Source organism: Argopecten irradians, chromosome 3 (genome assembly GCF_041381155.1).
Source record: "Argopecten irradians isolate NY chromosome 3, Ai_NY, whole genome shotgun sequence".
NCBI classification, from domain to species: Eukaryota; Metazoa; Mollusca; class Bivalvia; order Pectinida; family Pectinidae; genus Argopecten; species Argopecten irradians.
Genome location: NC_091136.1, coordinates 48,598,382 through 48,619,675, shown reverse-complemented (window position 1 = coordinate 48,619,675; position 21,294 = coordinate 48,598,382). Strand labels below are relative to the sequence as shown.

Here is a 21,294-nt window from a genome sequence, read left to right as displayed (position 1 = left end):
AAAAAAAAAATAAAAATCCTAGCGCAAAGTTGTAAAAAGTCATAGTTCCAAAACAGTTAATTGTGCAAAGCTATAAAAATGATAATTAGTATTTCTATCGTATCGTCAAGATAATTATGCAGTTACAGTGTTCTAAAAATTTAATTTCTGTAAAATCCTGTCAATTTGTGAGCAAACGTTTAAACAATATCCCGCAGCAACACGCGGATGCTGTTACGGTGTCAACATTTATAAATTGCAAACAAAAGTGCTGTGGACTGTGAGTTACCGTATCTAATATTGAAAATCTTTCAAAAATGGCCCCTGTTTAATTTGATTTTTGGTAACGATAACATTTTAGATAATTAAATTTCACGTTTGTCGTCAAACTCTTTTTAGTCAGATTTATAGAATGTTATATCTGGAGGGCGAAGGTAATGCATTACAAAAAATTAAACGAAATTAAAAACAAATACACTCAACATATGATGTAGGACAGTTATTCGGATTTCCGTCAACATTACAAAAAAAAAACAACAAAAAAAAAAAAAAAAAAAAAAAATAACGCTCGCTGCTCATGGCGATAAGAGTGCAGGCAACTTCAAAGCGCTCGCATTTGTCTATCAATTTGACATCAATCAAAGCTAATAGCAGTATATTTGTTGAGGAAATCAATTTTTATATAGAACAACAAAATAGATTTCCGTGAAAATATTTCATCGTATTAAGTTTATTCATTGAATAAGCTCAAAGACTTCCTGCAAGTTAATTGTATTTTTGAAAAATCTTATCCTAGGAATGACAAAAAGTTATCTTCCCCAACAATATAATTATTGCCAGGTTGTCAATTAAACTAAACCGAGTTTTCATGGACCTGGCTTTACTATTATTAAATTGAGGTCGTAACAAACCGAGTGACATACGCAGTTATAATAACATAACAAACTATTTACTACATATAGGGATTGAAACTCCAAAGAAACCGGATAAGTCTTATTACATATTTAATTTGTGGATCTGTAGATAATATAATCAACTACTTATTACTTGGGTTTAGGTTAGGTACATATGTAGCTGAATTTACAGGTACATTGTGTAGTAAAATACGTAAAATATATCTCATGTCAATCCATGTTGCATTTCATTATTCTTCACCCAGGATTTTTTTCCGTCAATGATGCCTTTGGTGTACTATTAACACTCTGACTGCAACTTTATTGTTTTCGAAATTGCGTTATAAGAGTTCAGTATCTTTGACCATGTAAATAAGTTGAACTGTAATATATTCATACTTCTACCCAGCCTAAAACACGTATGGTGTGGTAGTTGAAATTAAAAACGAAGAGTGATTAGGTATAACCCGTATCTTTGATAGCTGGCTCAATGTTTCTTTTCCATGCTTCGTTTCCGAACTTAAAATGACTGCCATATGACCTAGATATTTTCAAGAAAGACATGGTCTTGTAAATAAATATACACATCTATTACATCTGGTGTTTCTTTTCTACGATAACCTTGACAATTTGTATTTTGTTTCTATATTTGTCCTTTCCCATTAGATTTAGAGTCGTTATACCGTTTTAGCACTATTTTGAAATAACTCATTTTCGTTGAAACAGTATGTTTAACTGCGGATGATGTACTGTATGTTTCAATAACAAGGTCCGGGTTTGTTTTAGGGCATAAATAAATCAAGTTCATCCTAAAGTATTAATGCAACTAATGTGTGATATGATTTGAGGATCTTATTGTTCAGAATGAAACATTTCAATATACTTGACGATCTGAATTGTAGAGAACGATGCAAGTTTTATTATTTCAATAAATGGTATTTTATTCTATATTGTTTTGTTATCGGCGCCAGTTGCCTTACAAATAGTGTTATTAATTATGTTAGGGAAATATACTGCAATGGTTTTTCAGTGTTTAAAGAACAATAGGCAATATCACAATGAGATATTTTTATGCAGATTGACGAGAATTTCTATGATTGAGACCACATTGAGAACAGATAAAATGATTACTCACTGATATGGGAACAATTGCGTTAAGAGTTTATTAAAAATAAGCGTAACGGTGGTTTACCATTCGGCGAGTACAAATCATAATAAGGTAGTAAACTATTGGTGCCGCAACCATTGTAACTGGCTTATCGTTTAGACGTAAGTCAGTATATATCAGCGAATATACATCATAGGCTAGGGCCTGCATTGTGTACATTCCTCTTTCATACCATATCAGGAAATTTTCGAGTTTAACGACCTACTTCATTTGGGGTCTTTACAAATAGGTTTTTGTCATGATACTACGACTGTACGAATATAGACACTCTTGGAGCAACAGAAACCAATTCTTTATTAGCTTGATATATATCATAATACCATTGTGGAACCATGCTTGAGGCGAGTAAAGATCCAAACATCAAGCCCCTCAAGAAGTGTATTCTAGCTGCTGTAAGTAATAAAGTGAATAGTTAAGTCATACTCAGACTAGTCGTCACGTGTCGTATTCAGTCGTACTAACTTTGAACGCATAAATAAATGCTAACTAATGACGTGAATGATCCCAGTAAACATTGCGTAAACATGACTAGTATTATGACAGGCGTATCTTGTCAGATCGCATAATTTATCATCTTCTTCTACTTCAACCCTGAGCTTTTTGTTTTACGCTTACATATGGAATTCACGTCCGGAAGTACAATTTTCGTTACAAAATGTCGGTCAAATGGGGATCCGGATCATGAAAATGATTGGTTGATTAAAGCACTACTACGGTAAACCTTACTGAAATGTATAACATGCGTAAATTGTGTTGTTGTGAAACAAACTTATTGTAATTCAAGATACAGAGATCTTATTTTGCGCGAGCTTACATTATCTTGAGATGATTACTATTTCCTACTTTTGTTTAACATACTAACGATATGAAATTATATCCTTTATTATGCAACTCAAAACTGACGCTAGTTCAGTGTCCCTGTCTACCGTCTTATAATACTAAGTCGTATCTAGGTACTTTTAGCACGAGTAAAACACGTGCAGACCCCAGTCCTACACTGACACGTGGCATGATTAAATACTTTAGCGATAATCACTGCAATTTAGATTTTAATTAGCCAGAGTAGACGTAGAAGTTCTCATTGATAGATTTTAACAACCGGCACTGGTTCTTTTCTGTTTTATTTTTAGACGACTCTACCATCCCAATGTTATGGAAATAGAAGCAGAAAATATAAACAAGGAAAGAAAGTGTAAACCAAAAGTAAACACTTAATAAACTCCCCAAAGAAAGTGTAAACCAAAAGTAAACACTCTCCCCAAACCGAATTTACAAACGAATAGCAACCTGATTAGCTTGTTTTCTATTGGTCAGTTTAGTGATTTTGGTAATTTTCACAAGCAAAATGTAATTGTAACGAAATTGGCAATGCAGTATGTTGCTTCGTTTTTCAAAAATCATGTAGTCTCCTTAGAACAATTTTCAGCTGGCAATTTTTGCTAAAATGTTAAGGTGTATGACTAAACACTAATATCCTATCGCGCAAAAGATATTAATGAAAATGATTAGGTAGTTCATTTCCATTACATATGAAATTTAATAAAATATGACACAAACATAAAACTGAGAGTCTCATTGAAAACAATAACTCATTCATTGATGTATGTTCATTGTTCACTACACAATTTAGTGGACACAAATATTTATAATATCAACCAATAAGATATGTCTGAGGCCATACCATAACTAAGTTCTCCAAAATGTTGAACTGCATAGGTAGGCGGCCCTTTAAATACCCACAGCGTCAGCTCTCGGTCTGAAGAACTTCTGCTGGAGCGAAAATGACCAAGGTGACTATATTAAAGATTATTTGTTTATAGCCTAATGACCACGCATATCATATGCATTTTCGCAGATGGCAAAATCTTTGCTTTACGTCGTGTCTACCATAAAGAAGATAATGCGATTACATAACTTTTGAATATTACGACTCTAAGTTCAAAGCAATATTCATTCATTCTGCATAAGACCTCAAATATTGAATGAGAATATTACCCTTTTACAATTTCTGTGATATACATAATGTATATATATGTATCGAATCAAACGTTTTAAAGAAATGTCATTCAATAGCGCGGCCTGTTGCTGGAACCAGTCATCAGCATTCCTGACATTCGTTGAATCAATAAATGAGTGATTGCTCGGTCAGTTTGAATCACAAGCTAATTTGTTAGATTGCAGATTAGTGATCTGTGCATCGTGCATGATTATGTAACATGTAACCTAACAGAGGCAGTCGTAATCATGCATGAAATTAATAAGTACTAATACAAGAAATCCTCTGATACAGTACAGGCAGCCGTAACCGTTTGCGTTACGGAGAACTCAAACTCAAATCTGCCTCATCCAATTTCTTTCTAATTACGCCATGGATTATGTTATGGAAAGATAACACATTCTGAAAGTGGCATTTGATATTACTGGAGTATTGTAGCGCCTTTAAACATTAGCGAGAATGCCCTAAATTGCAGAATAGACGTTGATGTACGTACGTGAACTGTTCCCCCAAACACCTTTGAATCTGTATGCATGTCATGTTTTCATTTATCATATGCCTAGCGTGTTTTCCCATATAATAGGACGTTTTATCAATTTTTCTATTGATACAACCGTATGAATGGGATTTCTACGCGTAGGAACGACCTTCTTTTTATTACGATTTCTACAAAGTAACCTTAAAGTTGATTGACGAATACATTTATGATGAGAATAATAATCAAAAGTCAGTTACAAGATTCAGTAATCATAGCATTATAAACTACGTGCAATAAGAATAATTTCAAACGCAAATGTAACACACGCATTAATATGAACCACGACATACATAGTGGACAACAAACTTGATTTATAACAATGGGTAAAATTGGCATTCGTCTTCTGTGTCAGTTTTAAAATTATAAATTGCAGAAACATCTCTTGAATCACATGGTGATACTTGTTGTTGAAATATTCGGACAGTCATGATCATGCATGACAGCAGCCGCGATTAAAGAATGTATTTCAAGGCCAAATGTCAACCTATTAGGTTACGTATACGTCACAATACAGAAAGTCGCTACGATTCACATATTATATTTTCACAATAGAATTCCTTATGTATTAGATGATATTAGTTATCTAGAAGCTGTTTTGCTCACGGTTTAATACTTTTCAAAAGATCAATTCCGCGTGACTGACTTTTTGTTTTGATGATGCGGTCCTAAACGCAAGCGATCGGTTGATTGACCAGCTGACTCTTTGAAGAAACGAAGGCACATGCGAGTTCGTCATGCGTTTATCTTTATGCTATTAGTTTCTATGACACTCATTTCGAATTTTTCACCCTCTATTCTAAAAAAAATATCCAATCTCTCATCATAAATGTAATATGATAGAAATTTATCTATTTATTTTTTTTCGAATATCCCTTTTTGCTTCATTATTGATGTCATGCACTTTAAAATAGCCATTTAGATGAATGTCCATGAAGGATCATAAAAAAATGTGTTGGTCTTCAAGAACGACATTTGAATGTTCTTAAACATCCGGATTAATATATCTGCAAGTATGCTCACACATACACATCTTTATTTTATAAGTATCGACGAAAACGAAAGCTGCCAAATTACGTGTACCCTGAGTAAATCATTCATGTAATGAATTCCAAATACTTTTACTGTTGTCAAATAAAGAAGGTGAATTTGGGTCAGTGAATTAGGTTAATGGAATTTATGTTCGAATGTTGTGACAGACGGTACTCAACCCTTATCTTGGTCTGTTTCTCTGCCTTATTGTGATATTACCGACCTGTCTTTAATTAAAGCCCTAAACCAGCCTCAGTGATGTCCTGAAGGCCGGTGAAGTAGGCCTGTAATATCACAGATACAATGCTTGATAGGTAATTGTGTCGTTTTTTGATTTCTCCCGTCCTGGTAATCCATCAAACAGGATATAACATTTGGATGAATGTATTACGTATAAAATGGGTGCCAGTTATGGAGAAGCGACACAGACGATGACACACATTGATAGCGTTTTGCATTAAAAATATTTCATTTATTATTAACAGAAGTTAAGGAAATGAAACTTGAACATTTGGAAACATGATTAAATATTTCCAAATGTTCAAGCTTCATTTCCTTAACTTCTGTTGCCAATACACCATCCGTAATATGCTGTTGACCCTGGATTTTTCTTTAACTAATGTTGTTTTAAGAATCTCGTATAATGTATAAACCAACAATAGATAATAGATTTCCTTTTTATGACAAATCGCAAAAATTTAAAACTGCTAAAATCCTATTTTCTCGTTGTTAGTTAAAATCGCAAGAAAAATAATCCGCGTAAATAACAGGGTATACGGTATGATATTGATCACCATGGTTACAATGTTACTCCCTTATTGAGTTCATGCATTGGAAATTAAGGATACTTTAGGTTCCTTCACATGTCAGTTTTGTCTAAACTGTCCCCTAAATAGAATTGTTTGTTTAGTTGCTACTCCAACGACAAGCTTGGCACTACATTATTCCAGGTAGATCATGCGTAGCTGTAACATTTAACCCGACAGGTAAAACTTTTGAAATGGAATTATTTTTTCATCTCACTATCAGCGACGCTTACTTAACAGTGTAATGACAATGGGGGATTTTGAAACATCCTTATGAAATTTAAAATAGGTCTTAGCTTGTTATTATTTACGTCGGTCAAAAAGATGATATTAGCAGTTTCCATTATTATACAAACATTTAATCTTTAATTTATTCTCATTTTGACTTTAAGACTGATATTACCCATGTAAAGATTATGCCATCATATTAAACAAGAGTTATCAGTACATATAAAGCCGAATGCCAACTAAATTTATTTTCTCGTTGATATACACCCAGAATATTGCACGCTTAAGTTAAGCAATATATGCCTTTGGGTTATTCAAAGAACACAAAGATTCCGATGACATTGGGCTTGACATCAATTAGGTGATAAGCTTGCTAACATGTCTTAGTCATGGTTTCGTAAGATAAAGGCTGATGGACGTAATCTTATGACTGTGTGGTGCTGACGTTTTCAATTTTTAATACCGATATCGTCCAGCAAACGTTACGTGTTCGGATTGGACTGTCGCGGCTTACGTATTTACCAGTAAGGCTTATGACAAAACACGTAACGCCTAGGTAATATATATCGTAGACTTCTGGGATAGCTAATTACTGATAAAGGGTTTATTGGATTAGGCTTTCTGAATATCTCGGTTTTGCATAATGTATTAGCAAAATAATGTTATCTTTAAGATTACTAATATACTAAATTTACACCGATTTTACTGATAAGTAGAATAACACCTGACCTGCTACGTATGATGGCTGATATGTGGCACATAGCCACCATATATACATCGTACGTGAAAATTGAAAAAGGTAAAAATTTATAAAGAAACGCAACAAAAGATAGATACTATTTGAATAGTGTAGTCCCAGACAAACTGTATCGGGTATCACGTGGTATGTGAAATAATCCCATTGTCATCATGACTTTGTTCAAACTAGGATCATCATAGCTTTGTTCAAACAATTGTTCTCATGACATTGGTCATCCTATTGCCTTCATCATTTTGTTGGTTTAATGGTCTTTAAGGTACTGCTCTTCCAATAATTCTGCTTGCTATGATCTTCAGAACTGATTATTCAGTCTTGGAGTTATCCAATGGACCTTATGATATTGTTCATTTAATAGTTCTCATAACATTCCTTATTCAATACTCCTAGTGACTTTTTATTGATTAAGCTGAATTAAGATGTTAATTACATGGTTGTCCATCATTTCCTTCTAAACGAGATAGTTTTCTTCCACAAACAGTCCACTATGTCATCTGACGTTCTTTGTACAGAAGCTTTACAGTATAGGTAAGATATTGTGTATTGTAAATACACGGGGCTGTGTTCGATATCCATCAGTTCAATAGGCCAGATATTGCCCTGATTCTACTCCACAGTTCGACGAATACATGTATACCAAATGACGTCATAGAACGTGCTACTGATTAAACAAATTGTTCCCTTGAACGTGTCAATCAAACCAGTTTGCAGATTCCGATAATGAGTTTCTACTTTCTGGTCCCCAGATCCCGCAAACACAAGCTCCCACGAGACTCCGATTAGCGACAGAATGGCGTTCATACCTATACAAAGACCCAATACATTGCTGTACACAATTAGCTCACAACAAACGTTCATAGGACCATGTGGCTTTTTATCGTGGTCATTTAGATTAGAACATCTGTATGTTCTCTGTAACAATATCCGATATCAGTGATTCCTAATGCAATACTATCGACTATACGTGGAAACAGAATTCTCGTTTGTAAAGTACACCAACAGATATTGGGGTTAGGTCGACCCAATAGTTTACGTTTAAGAATATCTAGTAATTAAAGTGATTTTTTTTATTTTCTATTATGTGAAACATCATGTTATTTCATCTTTTTTGCATTTATTTATCTTTTTTGATTCGTTTATTCTAATTTCATCTATGTACAAATCGAAACTGACACTGGGGAAAAGTCGTTCTCGGACATGCTTCTGTAATACTGTCATACTAGACAGAATTATTTCTTTATTATTGTAAACTGCACAGCGTTAAATGGAATAACTTTTTCCTAAATTTATTTTTATCATTTTGTCAGCCTTTGTTTCAAATGGTATATATTTTAGTTAGAAAGACGATTATATAATTAGATTCAAAAATCGGCCTTTTCAAACTAAAACTAAATCTACTTATTAGGAAATTATACTAAAAATCAAAATGCTTTCCACGACAAATCATGTAGAGGATATCACTATGTTTGGTTTTACTCTCTTTCTCTACATTATTTCTCTCTCATTCCAGTGTACATTTACGTACTTTTGAGAACTTATAAACGAATATTGAAGCAGCAAGTACTGTGTAGTTATGTTTAGCATAGACATGTTGATTGAACACCAAGAAATACGTACAGCGAATATATCTTTTTAAAACAATTATGCATTCAACTGCTTCGCTTTCACAGTCGGAAATACAACGTGAAACCGTTGGACGTGACACAACCAACAATTGTCAGATTTTATAGATCCACAACTTCTAGGCAAAGGTAAATTGGATAGAATTTACAATAAAATAAAAATAAAATAAAATTTGATTTAATGTATACATTGATAATGGAGGGTTTTGAACGGCCTCTGCTGATCTATGGGGAGAACTGTTGGGATGGTTTACTGTACACAGACGCTGTAATAGTTGGGTAGAAATCAAAACTCTATTCCGAGATAACATTAAATGATATTATTCATACAATTGGTATACAAGCGTGGCAGACGTTTCATTGATATGAACGTGAATCCCAGCACATGGTTCACTGGAGTGCAGAATGTGAGAAGTATACACACTGTTAGGCCATGAAAATAATATTCTCTGATATAATTTGAAAGCTACAAAATTTCATTCCCCTAGTTGATTTGGTGTCATGTCACACCTACGGATCGTTTCGATAACTGCTCTCTGTATTGGTAATTCGCTATATAGAAAATACCACCTCAAGATAAAGTTACAAATCAGACTAATATCAGAGTCTGTATGTTCGTTTAGATATTTAGTCAATTCCGTTCTTCGTTATTTTATTGTATTTTATTTTCTTTTTTTTTTTGTGCTGTGATTTGCCATGTCCCGTTTTTTGTTCTGGCGTTCGTGTTTCTACGAGAAATTCTTTTACTAATACGTGTCTCTAAATTATTTTGGTGTTTGTTTTTACATTGTGTCTTTAAAACATCCCACAAAAGATCAAAATTGTCTTTTGTCATTTGTTCTTGCCTACATTTGATCACACGCAGTATGGTTCTATAAGAATGTCCATATTATAGTTTTCATATAATGGTGTTTTGACCTGATTTGACCTTACAGAACTAGTGTTTACATCCGCGTCTTTTACTGTACAGGAGTCTTAACTAGTATTGAGTTTATTATTACCCTGGTATAAATAACTTTTGTTTGGGTTTAGTTTTGTTTTATTGTATTCTTAATTTATGTTCAGCATTTTGAACATCGTATATAATATTACTTTACCGGCATGTTTTGGTGATGTAGAAAGTTTGTCTCAAACTATTTCTAAACTATAAGTCTAAATATCAAGTTATTATAAAGTGCAATAAATGGATTGTTCTTTGAGTAACTTTCATGATGTTTGGTTCAGTAAAATAAGTTTTAAATGAAAATAAAATGTTTGGGAGAGGCTTACATTTCCAATCCAGCGTAAAATAACATGGATCTGTTCTATTCATTTTTGTTTATCTCCGGTGTGACACGCGTGGTATATAGCCCAAACTGGTTACGTGCACCAGCGACATGTAATTGAATGTCAGTGGCTGCATCACATCAAACAAGCTAAAGGTATGATGTATTATATATCACGTCCATACCCCTGTGGCTCCTACATGTGATGCCAACTCACACATCTTAGTAAGTTATGTGTACATAAATCTCACAAAGCCCTCTGTCTTCAGGCCATAGTTGGTGCACTATTTGTTGCAGTTTATTCGAACATTTTTGTTTATGAATCATTTGATGAGACAATTCTTTAATCGTAACAAGTATAGACAATTAGTAGTTTCAGAGTTATTTCTTTCTTTTTCACATATCTACCATCGTAAAGTACAGTATTACCGATAGCACCACATTTAAGATGTTCCATTTAGCTAATGCAAGCAAAAAACATAATTACGTATATTAAATAACAATGAAATAATTAGCTATGATGTAAATTATGCGGAGTGATTCAGCTATGTTGTAAATTATGTTGAGTGATTCAGTTATGACATAAACTTTTCTGACTGCTTAAGATATGGTGTAAATTTATGCTGGCTGTTTCAGCTATGGTGTAAACTTCACTGACTGCTTCAGCGATGGTGTAAACGTTTCTGACTGTTTCAGCTATGGTGTTATTCCTGACTGTTTCAGCGATGGTGTAATTGCTGACTGTTTCAGCTATGGTGTAAACTTTCCTGACTGTTTCAGCTATGGTGTTAACTTTCCTGACTGTTTCAGCGATGGTGGAAACTTTCCTGACTGTTTCAGCTATGGTGTAATTGCTGACTGTTTCAGCTATGGTGTAAACTTCACTGACTGTTTCAGCGATGGTGTAAACTTTCCTGACTGTTTCAGCTATGGTGTAATTGCTGACTGTTTCAGCTATGGTGTAAACTTCACTGACTGTTTCAGCGATGGTGTAAACTTTCCTGACTGTTTCAGCTATGGTGTAATTTCTGACTGTTTCAGCTATGGTGTAAACTTTCCTGACTGCTTCAGCGATGGTGTAAACTTCACTGACTGTTTCAGCTATGGTGTAATTGCTGACTGTTTCAGCTATGGTGTAAACTTCCCTGACTGTTTCAGCTATGGTGTAATTGCTGACTGTTTCAGCTATGGTGTAAACTTCACTAATTGTTTCAGCGATGGTGTAAACTTTCCTGACTGCTTCAGCGATGGTGTATACTTCCCTGACTGTTTCAGCTATGGTGTAATTGCTGACTGTTTCAGCGATGGTGTAAACTTCCCTGACTGTTTCAGCTATGGTGTAAACTTTCCCGACTGTTTCAGCTATGGTGTAAACTTCCCTGACTGCTTCAGCGATGGTGTAAACTTCCCTGACTGTTTCAGCTATGGTGTAATTGCTGACTGTTTCAGCTATGGTGTAAATTTTCCTGACTGTTTCAGCGATGGTGTAAACTTCCCTGACTGTTTCAGTTATGGTGTAATTGCTGACTGTTTCAGCTATGGTGTTAACTTTCCTGACTGTTTCAGCTATGGTGTTAACTTTCCTGACTGTTTCAGCTATGGTGTAAACTTTACTGATCGTTTCAGATAAACTTTACATCAAACCTAGAAATAGTCTATGTTGATCTATCCAGTCGGGTACCCAGCACAGACACAGGGACACTTCCCACACACCAGATTCCGTCTTTATTACACTTCGTAACTAGCTGCACTTTAGGGTTCTGGTCGAGGCAATGAAGATTTTATTGAGAGACATGTTTTTCTGATCGAGCCAATCCCTTCGGACATTTCTCTTAACAGCAATCCCGGACTGTTTTTACGATTTGCTTTCACTTTGTTTGGGCGGCTGACAGACGGTACGATGTTTATAGAATAACGTATGGGATATGATGCTTCACTGGTTGTATGTTTCAAATTGAAATAATTACCTGTAAATCACAATGTTGCTAGACTCTGGGTCTTTGAGATTATGTGTGTACCTTGGTGGAATATATTCTTTAAAGTGTATCTTTCGTTACGTTTCGCTAAGAAAATATATCATATTGAGTCATATTGACTAAATAACTAAAGTGTCTAACATTCTTTTATTATTCATTTTAACGCATGTATGCTTAGTGTCTGATATTCTGTCACAGTTCTTCCAACTATTGATTATGATTTTTACCGGGTTATCTGACTTTCATAACCATATATGTCCTCGAATGAGAAACGTTTGGAATGAGAACAGCACATATTCACTAACGTATTTTGTCAATTATAATATGACATGTTTTAATTGGGGTGTATTTAAACTCGAGTGAGCAAGCCCCCGGTTTAGTTGTTCTGTCCGGCATTGTCTGTACTTGAGACAGTACTTAACCCTCTCAGTCCTGCGTCGATGTGTAAAGACAGTAAAACCTCCATGGTAATTGGGCCCTGTTAGATCCTATTTTGATACAGCAAAGCTTCAGCAAATGTCCAAAGACGAACAACGTAACCTTTGTCTGTCTTGTAAAAAGCCTGAGAGGAAAATTAGCGATAAAACCTACAGAGACGTCGCTTCATGTAAGTTAAATGCTACTGGAGCTTATAATGAATGTCCAAGGGCCGCCCAATCCTCGATCTGTCTGGTATAGTGAGTCAGTTGGCTGATTTGTGCTGCCTGAACAAGGAACGTCGTGCATGTGCGCGTGTAAAACGGTGTCATATAGCATTAGATTACGTGCTTAGTATTGGAAACGAAAGTCATCTCATTCTTTACATTTTGTTTTAACACCGAAATCAGGTATTGATGGAATTTTAAAGATCAAATATCTGTCCTGACTAAATGTTTGAAATGAAATTCTAACGTCGATTGTCTAAAACATGATCCAAGTAATTACTAAAACATCAATATGAATGGAAACAAATTCCCTGAAATCGTTTCCAAAATCTAATCTGATACGCTTATGATATCATTCCGAACTCCCATACGTACAGATACCACACAAAAGTCGATAAACTGTAAAACCCTACCAGTGAAATTTCAGTAACCTTTCACTGGAATGATTGAGGCATGACATTATCTTCGATGTTTTGACCATGGATCATATATCATTTTTATTAATTGACTTATAATGTATTTCAAAAGAAGGGTGCATTTAGTTAACAAAACTTAATCATTCGTGAAAGAGGTTTTTAATAATCATATAATTAGAATTTGTATTGTATATAGCGACCATGTGAATATAATGCTACATTTCTTCTTTTCACTTACTTGCTGATTGTGAGCGGAAGAAAAATAAAAAGACAAACAACAAAAAGAAACAAACAGAACTTTAACATATTTGTGCCATATTGAGATCTATCGTCATGATACGTCACGATCTATCGTACCAACGTGTAGCTTCTATAGCTGCTAATCGCCGTCATGATCCGTCACAATCTATCGTACGACCTTGTAGCTTATATAACTGCTAATTATCGTCATGATCCTTCACGATCTATCGTACCAACGTGTAGCTTCTATAGCTGCTAATTACCGATCCCGCACGATCTATCGTACCAACGTGTAGCTTCTATAGCTGCTAATTACCGATCCCGCACGATCTATCGTACGACCGTGTAGCTTCTATAGCTGCTAATTGCCGTCATGATCCGTCACAATCTATCGTACGACCGTGTAGTTTCTATAGCTGCTAATCGCCATCATGATCGATCACGATCTATCGTACCAACGTTTAGCTTATATCGCTGCTAATTATCGTCATGATCTGTCACGATCTATCGTTTCACGTTTAGCTTCTATAGCTGCTAATTGCCGTCATGATCCGTCACAATCTATCTTACAAACGTGTAGCTTCTATAGCTGCTAATCGCCGTCATGATCTGTCACGATCTATCGTACCAACGTTTAGCTTCTATTGCTGCTAATTATCGTCATGATCTGTCACGATCTCTCGTTTAACGTGTAACTTCTATAGCTGCTAATTGCCGTCATGATCCGTCACGATCTATCATACCAACGTTTAGATTCTATTGCTGCTAATTATCGTCATGATCCATCACGATCTATCGTATAAACGTGTAGCTTCTATAGCTGCTAATCACTGAAATTATCATTCACGATCTATCGTACCAATGTTTAGCTTCTATTGCGGCTAATTATTGTCATGATCCATCACGATCTATCGTACAAAAGTGTTGCTTTTAATTACCAACGAATGTAATCAATAACTTATTTTTGTAAGAAATGTGTCTTTGCTGAACACAAAAACTGCAGGAATGATCGTAAAAACCTGACTATATTTCCTCATTTAAGGGGAGTCAGGGTTCAAATGTTTATGAGCTGGTCAGCAGATTGGCAGAACGCGTCGCAATCAGTCAGGTCTGTTTATTACCCAGGATGCACGTTTAGTCACATAAGGTCAAGGTTAACGCCATTATATTGATGCACGCAGTATGACCCTAGACGCCCGTTCAGGAGGATGAATAGACATTGTGTTAGAGTTGAGATCTGCTGGTACATAACGCTTTTACAGAATTACACACAACTTTGTCTCCGACTGTATATTTTTGTAAGTCCTTTGTGAAATATGTTTTAATTCAATTTAACTTTGTTAAATGCGACCTTCAGAAACAGAAAGAATGCTGGCTTACTAAGGCATTGCAATAATGCGTCATTCGGGCTTGAATCTGTGCAAGTGTTTTCGGCGTCATTAGTCGTCGGAGACTCTCATCATGTTCACGGCTAGATTATCAGGCGCAACACGTTGATTACAAATTGTGCACAAAGGAATTAATGATCTTATTCTAACATTGTTTTATGTTGATGCTCTATAATTACGTAGACAATGTGATCTTAGTCTATTACTTCACTCTCAACAATGCAGTCGTTATGGCAATAGGAATGCTGTATTATACTGCTGCTAAATAATTAAAGACCCAGTACTTTTTTTTTTAAATGGGAACATAAAACATGATAAATAACAGTGTAGTGCCGCAAAAGTTATTAGTTTGACGTTAATACTACACTTAGCATCACCTTTTGAATAATTACATGTTAATTTTCATAACGCGGGTCGTATTAGATTTCCCGCCGTCGTCCTAATTACCGCGCGTTCGTTGACAATCATTGCGTCAGACCGCAAAACAGCGAAAAGAATCTTCACTATTAACATAGATTACGCATGGAAACTTGGATTTGTTTGGTGTTGTATTCTCAATTAAGGTCATCGATAAAAAAAATTACGTTATTTTTGTTTTTGTTTATTTGTTTTGTTTGATTTTTGTTTCGGAAAGGTAGAGGAACTTTAAAACAAAGTTACCCCTCGATAGATAAAACACAGAACGTTTGTTATGATAACTTTTGTGTGAAGGGTGGCCATTCTGTTTTTGGTTTGCCAAACTGTATTCCGATCAAGTCGAACTATATGGTGATATTCAATATTCAGTATGCATATGACACTGTTATTTATACCAAAACTAAAAGCTGGATATTCGATAACAGAGCTACATACTTGTCTATGTGATAACTGGCCTGTCCATTTGTTAGTGGTGCGGAAATGGACATACTTGAATTACCATCAAGCTATCATATGATGTGGATGGAAAATTATCTTGATATATAAAGCTGTCATACAGATTCACACGTCTCGATCAAAGTGTCGCAATGTAAATCATTTCTGCATCAGTCTGTCAAGCAGAGCTGGTAGACGACTGCTGGACAGTTTCCCGCATTACCGCCCCAATCCATCATGGAGCGCTGCAAGCGTGATTCCTCACTCCGGAACACATGTTGATGTGGCTGAGGATGAAAGGGTTCACTGTGGCTGCAGCAGTCGTCTAACAGTGCAAAACAGCGATCTATCCGATAAACTTTTTATATCCAATGGCGGAAACATAAAACACAACCGTTATTAGGAAGAATCAACAACAATAGGTATGAAATCACCTTTGAGAATCGGCGCTGAATTAAAGAGTTTTGGGGACATTATTTATATATTCGACTAGGGGTTTGTTGCAAATTATTCTCCAAATGTGTAAAATTCCAAAAGTCTTTATATAAGCATAAATGTCACAAAAATATATTTTGTTTGCACAAACCCTTGTGAGAAATTCGCTTCACAGATTCAGTTTGAAACAAATACATCTTTCATGCCCCAATGAAAGTAAAAGATAGTGACATCTATGCTTATAATTAATTTTACAGACTATTTGATAAAATAAAATACGTTGAAATGTACGATTCTATTGATTTTCCAAAATTGATTAATTAATAGGGATTTTAATTTTGAAACAAAGGATAATATTTGATTTTAAAATATTAGTTTTATGTAAATTGAATTCGATATACCCCTTGTATCAAGTGAAATCCTTTGCGTAATGCAGTTCGCAATTTTTTTAAATATTACCCTTTGCAATAATATATTGAGCAATTGTTTGCAGAAAAAATATTTTGCTACAAAGTCATGTGCTATATCTTAAACAATATACAATAAATTTGAAATATCGTTTGATTTTAGGTACATGTATATTGTGTTTTCAAAGTACAATATAAAACACAATTATCTATATACTTTTTAACACTGTTTGCTACAGAACCTGCGCAATTTGATTGCGTTAATTGCCTTTCCTGTATGGCAGTAATAAAATATTAGTTGCAAACAGCACCAATTAATAAGTCCTTTTTTGCTTTCAAACCATTTTGAGTATATTTTAGTAAATTACAATTCAGACAGAATTTATCCTATAAACGAGATTGGTACATGATCTCAACATTCCGTTCTTTACAGTATATTTCGGATTTTGCCTCAACGTATTAGAAATATCACACAATAATTCGGTTTCTGCTTGAGTATTTTCATTGGCTTAAAAAATATTCCACCCCATCAAGGGAATGCCTTGCCATTTGCAATGTCGCTTCTGATTGGCTGATATAACAGATACAGATCTCTTAACAAATTTGGATTTTAAGATATTCTGTTGTGTAGCAGTAGATTGAATTATAAGAAGTAATTTGTATATATTTATGTTTTGGAGATTTGACAAAAGGCTCTATCGAAGCGGTTTATGATGAAAGTACAGCAAAATGTACTCTTTTGTGGACAACTCCTCCCATAGGTGTATACTATTCATCATAGTTTAGTTCTTGCTTGGTGTATATAAGGGCTTTACTTATTCTACACCGAATTTATACTTTAGATACCAAGTAAAACAAAAATAGATACAAAGGATGTGTATTTGTAGATTCCTGTGTCCTTATTAACGTAAATGAAAACATCCACATATCTTAATAGGGTACTTTAGTGTGTGGACCTACCGACACGCTGATTACGTGTACGGTTAGGTCAGAACACCCCATGTCTATACTAGATCTGTATCGGTGTATCACACGTGTTCAAGATAACCTTTCATCTAACGGAACCATTAAGGACGAGTCAGTAGCGACGTGCATTTCAAACCAACACCAACATTTTCTGTTGTCTATGACGTATTTGTATCGATTGAAAACGGAACACGAGTTTTCCTCAATCGAAACCTTTGATTTTTTTCTCGATACTGGATATCTATTGTGGTTTGATGTCTATATACACCCTTTACGGAATAATGTTATGGTGATTAATGAATAACGATATTTACTTAAGCAAGTGAATGATTTATGAGTATGTCGATAAATTAAATTTGCCTGTCTTTTATCTAATGTTATATTGAGGCAGACATTAATTGCTTCTACTTACAATGGAGTGGCATTACTTGTTCATTCTTTTATTATTCGTTCACGTATTTCTGTTGAAGGATAAATGAGCAGTGGTAACTATCACTGTTAAATAAATAAAGATAATAAATATTAATAATGAACGTAAATCTTAAATATACATAGTGATATTGATCCGATTATTCACCAATGTTTAAACAGGTATCCGTATCATTCAAATATAGACTGATAACTCCATCTGCCATGCCTCATTCATGTAGGATCATGTAAAATCTGCGAGTTTATATTTGTCCTTTCGCTTTCTTTCAATAATTGCTAATTTCAACTACATTGCTATCTTCAAATTGTCAAACCCTCAATCGAATTTCTCGCTGTATCGAACTTTTTGTCTGGTCCCGAATTTCTTCACTATATAACATTACTAACTAACCCATGTATGAATCGAAGTTTTATGAATCGAAGTTCTCGATGTATCGAACTTTTTTCATGGACCATTTGTTATAGACTCATAGAATTTACGGAACGGTAAATAGCGAACCACATTATTAGTAACTCATACTCAAAACTGTTACATTGCACAACTTTGGCATAAATACTTGAGGAAATCGATCATTCTAAATCGAAGTATTTTGTAGGTGTTGTAGCGCTTTCGGTTCCTCCTTTTTAGTTTCGTTTTACAACGTGGTTTTGTTTTATATTCATCCGTAATATTAACTATCGCTAAATAGTCACCAAACGAACACTTGTACATGGTTAGGCCTAGTACACGTAGGTCTTGTTTATAATATACATTGTATTGCTAACGATAGCAATCACGTGATTAATGCATACTTCGTTTTATTTGTTTGCTATCAACACGAATATTCAAATTGTCAAACCCTCAGCCAAGTTCCGAATCCCCTTCAGCCTTACTTAGATCGACTAATGCCCCTTCATCAATCAAAACGATCATATTTTCTGCTACTGTTTCTAAGAAAACACTGCAGCAGATTTGCTTCAAAGTTGATAAAAAAATAACTATTTTAAGGACTAAGACAGTTTGCATGTTACTTTTCGATATTAAAGCGAATTGAAATGTTTTAAGATGGAATAAGAATTAGTAAATAACATATTGAATAATCAGATGCTCTGTGGTTTCATTATTGTCCCCTTTTTGTCTGTTCCAGCCTACTTCCTTTGCTATATCAACAGTACCGTGAACCCGGTGTGCTACGCCTTGTGTAACGCCAACTTCCGGAAGACCTTCTGGAAGATCCTAACCTGTAGTTTTACCAAAAGGAGCACCAGTCGCAATCGTACAACAGCTACTGCCATGTCGTTCACCAATAGATAGAGGATACTTCCCCTTGGATTGTATTCAGTAATTGTAACTGTGTCACCGGACCATTTCATTGAATTCTATTAATAACACTGTGTCAACAGATCAGTCATAGGATAATGTACTATGTCAACAAATAATTTCATTGGATAATGTGATTGTGTCGCCGGATCATTTCATTGGATACTATTCATATCAGTGTGGTACCGAATTATTTAATTGGATACTATGTTTGTCTCTGTGGCGTACCGAATATGATCAGTATTTGTTACATATCTCGTTATGAATAATTTAATTTGTTAGCATTGTCATTACAAATAATTGAGAAAATATATCTTGTGCTGTTTTACAAATATTTCTTGTGTTCTGAAGCAATAACAAATCAAAGAGTGTTTCATATGTATTGGTTACCCATTCAATTAATTTTCGGAAGTGAGGCCTAAGAATGATTGAATTTTATAAATATGCCTAAATGTTCCTACAACAGTAAAGTGGTAGTTTTTCAACTGCATTATGATCGTTGGCAGTTTGGTACCAGTTGGTAAAAGTTTGATTTCATTTCAAGATTAATTATAAAAAAAAGAACGATACCAAACAACATATCAAGTGGAATGTAATATTTCGTATATAAGTGCTTATATGTAGCATCTTTATTCTAAAAATAGTTATTTCATCGATAATTAGATGCATTAGTTCACCCGTTATAAGTGTAATTTGATCAACCAGATTCGAACGTTAACATAATAGAGATACCACCTACTGTCATTATACCTGTCTAATCTACCCACTGGTACCACATTAAACAATCTTTAAAGTCGATGTTTTCGCGAACTTATTTGAACATTGCTTTAATGCAAGAAATTTGGTTTGACTCATGAGCACGAGCAGGGTTTCGACTCACGAGCTGAGTTTCGACGGAAACTAATGAGATACTGTCGATAAGTATGTCAGATAATGAAAAGAGTATAGACAAATAGAAATACAAAGTTCCTAAACATTTATTGTTACCCTATAGTGTCGTATGGTAGCTTCCTGAACGAATAGTAACTGGTAATGACGTAGGAAATGTAAGGTTTTGTGAAGCATGTAGGAATTAATGTCAGCACATCAACCAGGTTTGTGTGCAAAAAGGTGACGTAGTGAGACATTTCATTCCATTTGTTATAGATGAATATGATATCCTTAGAAAACACTTGACAAGTTTCTCTGTATAAATCCCGGACAAATGTAAACTGACATTGTACACATTTATATAAAGATTGGTATAATTAATTTGATTTTAGCGGAGTTTCAGAACATCAGCAATTTTTAGCAAACTAATTGAACATTTGATAAGGATTGTTAAGATTTTTTTATTTAAAGCATATTTTTATTGTCATAAACTGTTGATACTAGGCATTGGACTTTTCCCAACTTAGTGACGACCTCTCCCTAGTACATAATAATATAAATCTATACATAATGGACAGCAGTGAATACAATTTTATATAGATGTAAGGATAAAGGATCATTATCAAAAAGACTTTTATAAACAGGTGCAATAACCTTACGATTCCATATAGTACATGTGTGACGGATGCTGGGTGTGTTAGTGACCTTCAGATTGTTGTGAGTTTTGTGACGATTGGTGCACAGAAATATCAGTTACTAAGGAAAATAAAGACTTAATTTATTATGCACAATAGACTGCATTGTGTTTTAATTTATCTTATCATTGTTGTTTAAATGTTTCTTTTTATCCATGACGTGCATTGTTATTGGATGACGTTCTTTAAGGTTACACAGTTTTCCAATTAGCCATTTATAGTTCGTTTAGCACGATCTAATAGTCAGGCCAATCACCGCCAAGATGGCCGTAACAAAGTTGCCAGTACCGACCAATCACCATTAAGTTGATATCACATGTCTTATCTGTCCTACGCAATTACAACGGTAGACTCGTTGGAAAGTCTGTCCAATGAACGAAGCAATAACAAATGCA

At 34.6% G+C, this 21,294-nt stretch overlaps 1 protein-coding gene across 2 annotated transcripts in view; it reads left to right on the top strand.

Moving 5' to 3' along the window:
* Nucleotides 1-20,995, top strand: part of LOC138318905 (muscarinic acetylcholine receptor M1-like) — an 84,490-nt gene extending 63,495 nt beyond the window's left edge. For both annotated transcript variants that reach the window (XM_069261715.1, XM_069261716.1), the window contains one exon: nt 19,162-20,995. In XM_069261715.1, the coding sequence (XP_069117816.1) occupies nt 19,162-19,328 (167 nt within the window). In that variant the 3' untranslated portion in view covers nt 19,329-20,995. The remainder of the gene's footprint in view (nt 1-19,161) is intronic.
* Nucleotides 20,996-21,294: the final 299 nt, after the last annotated feature.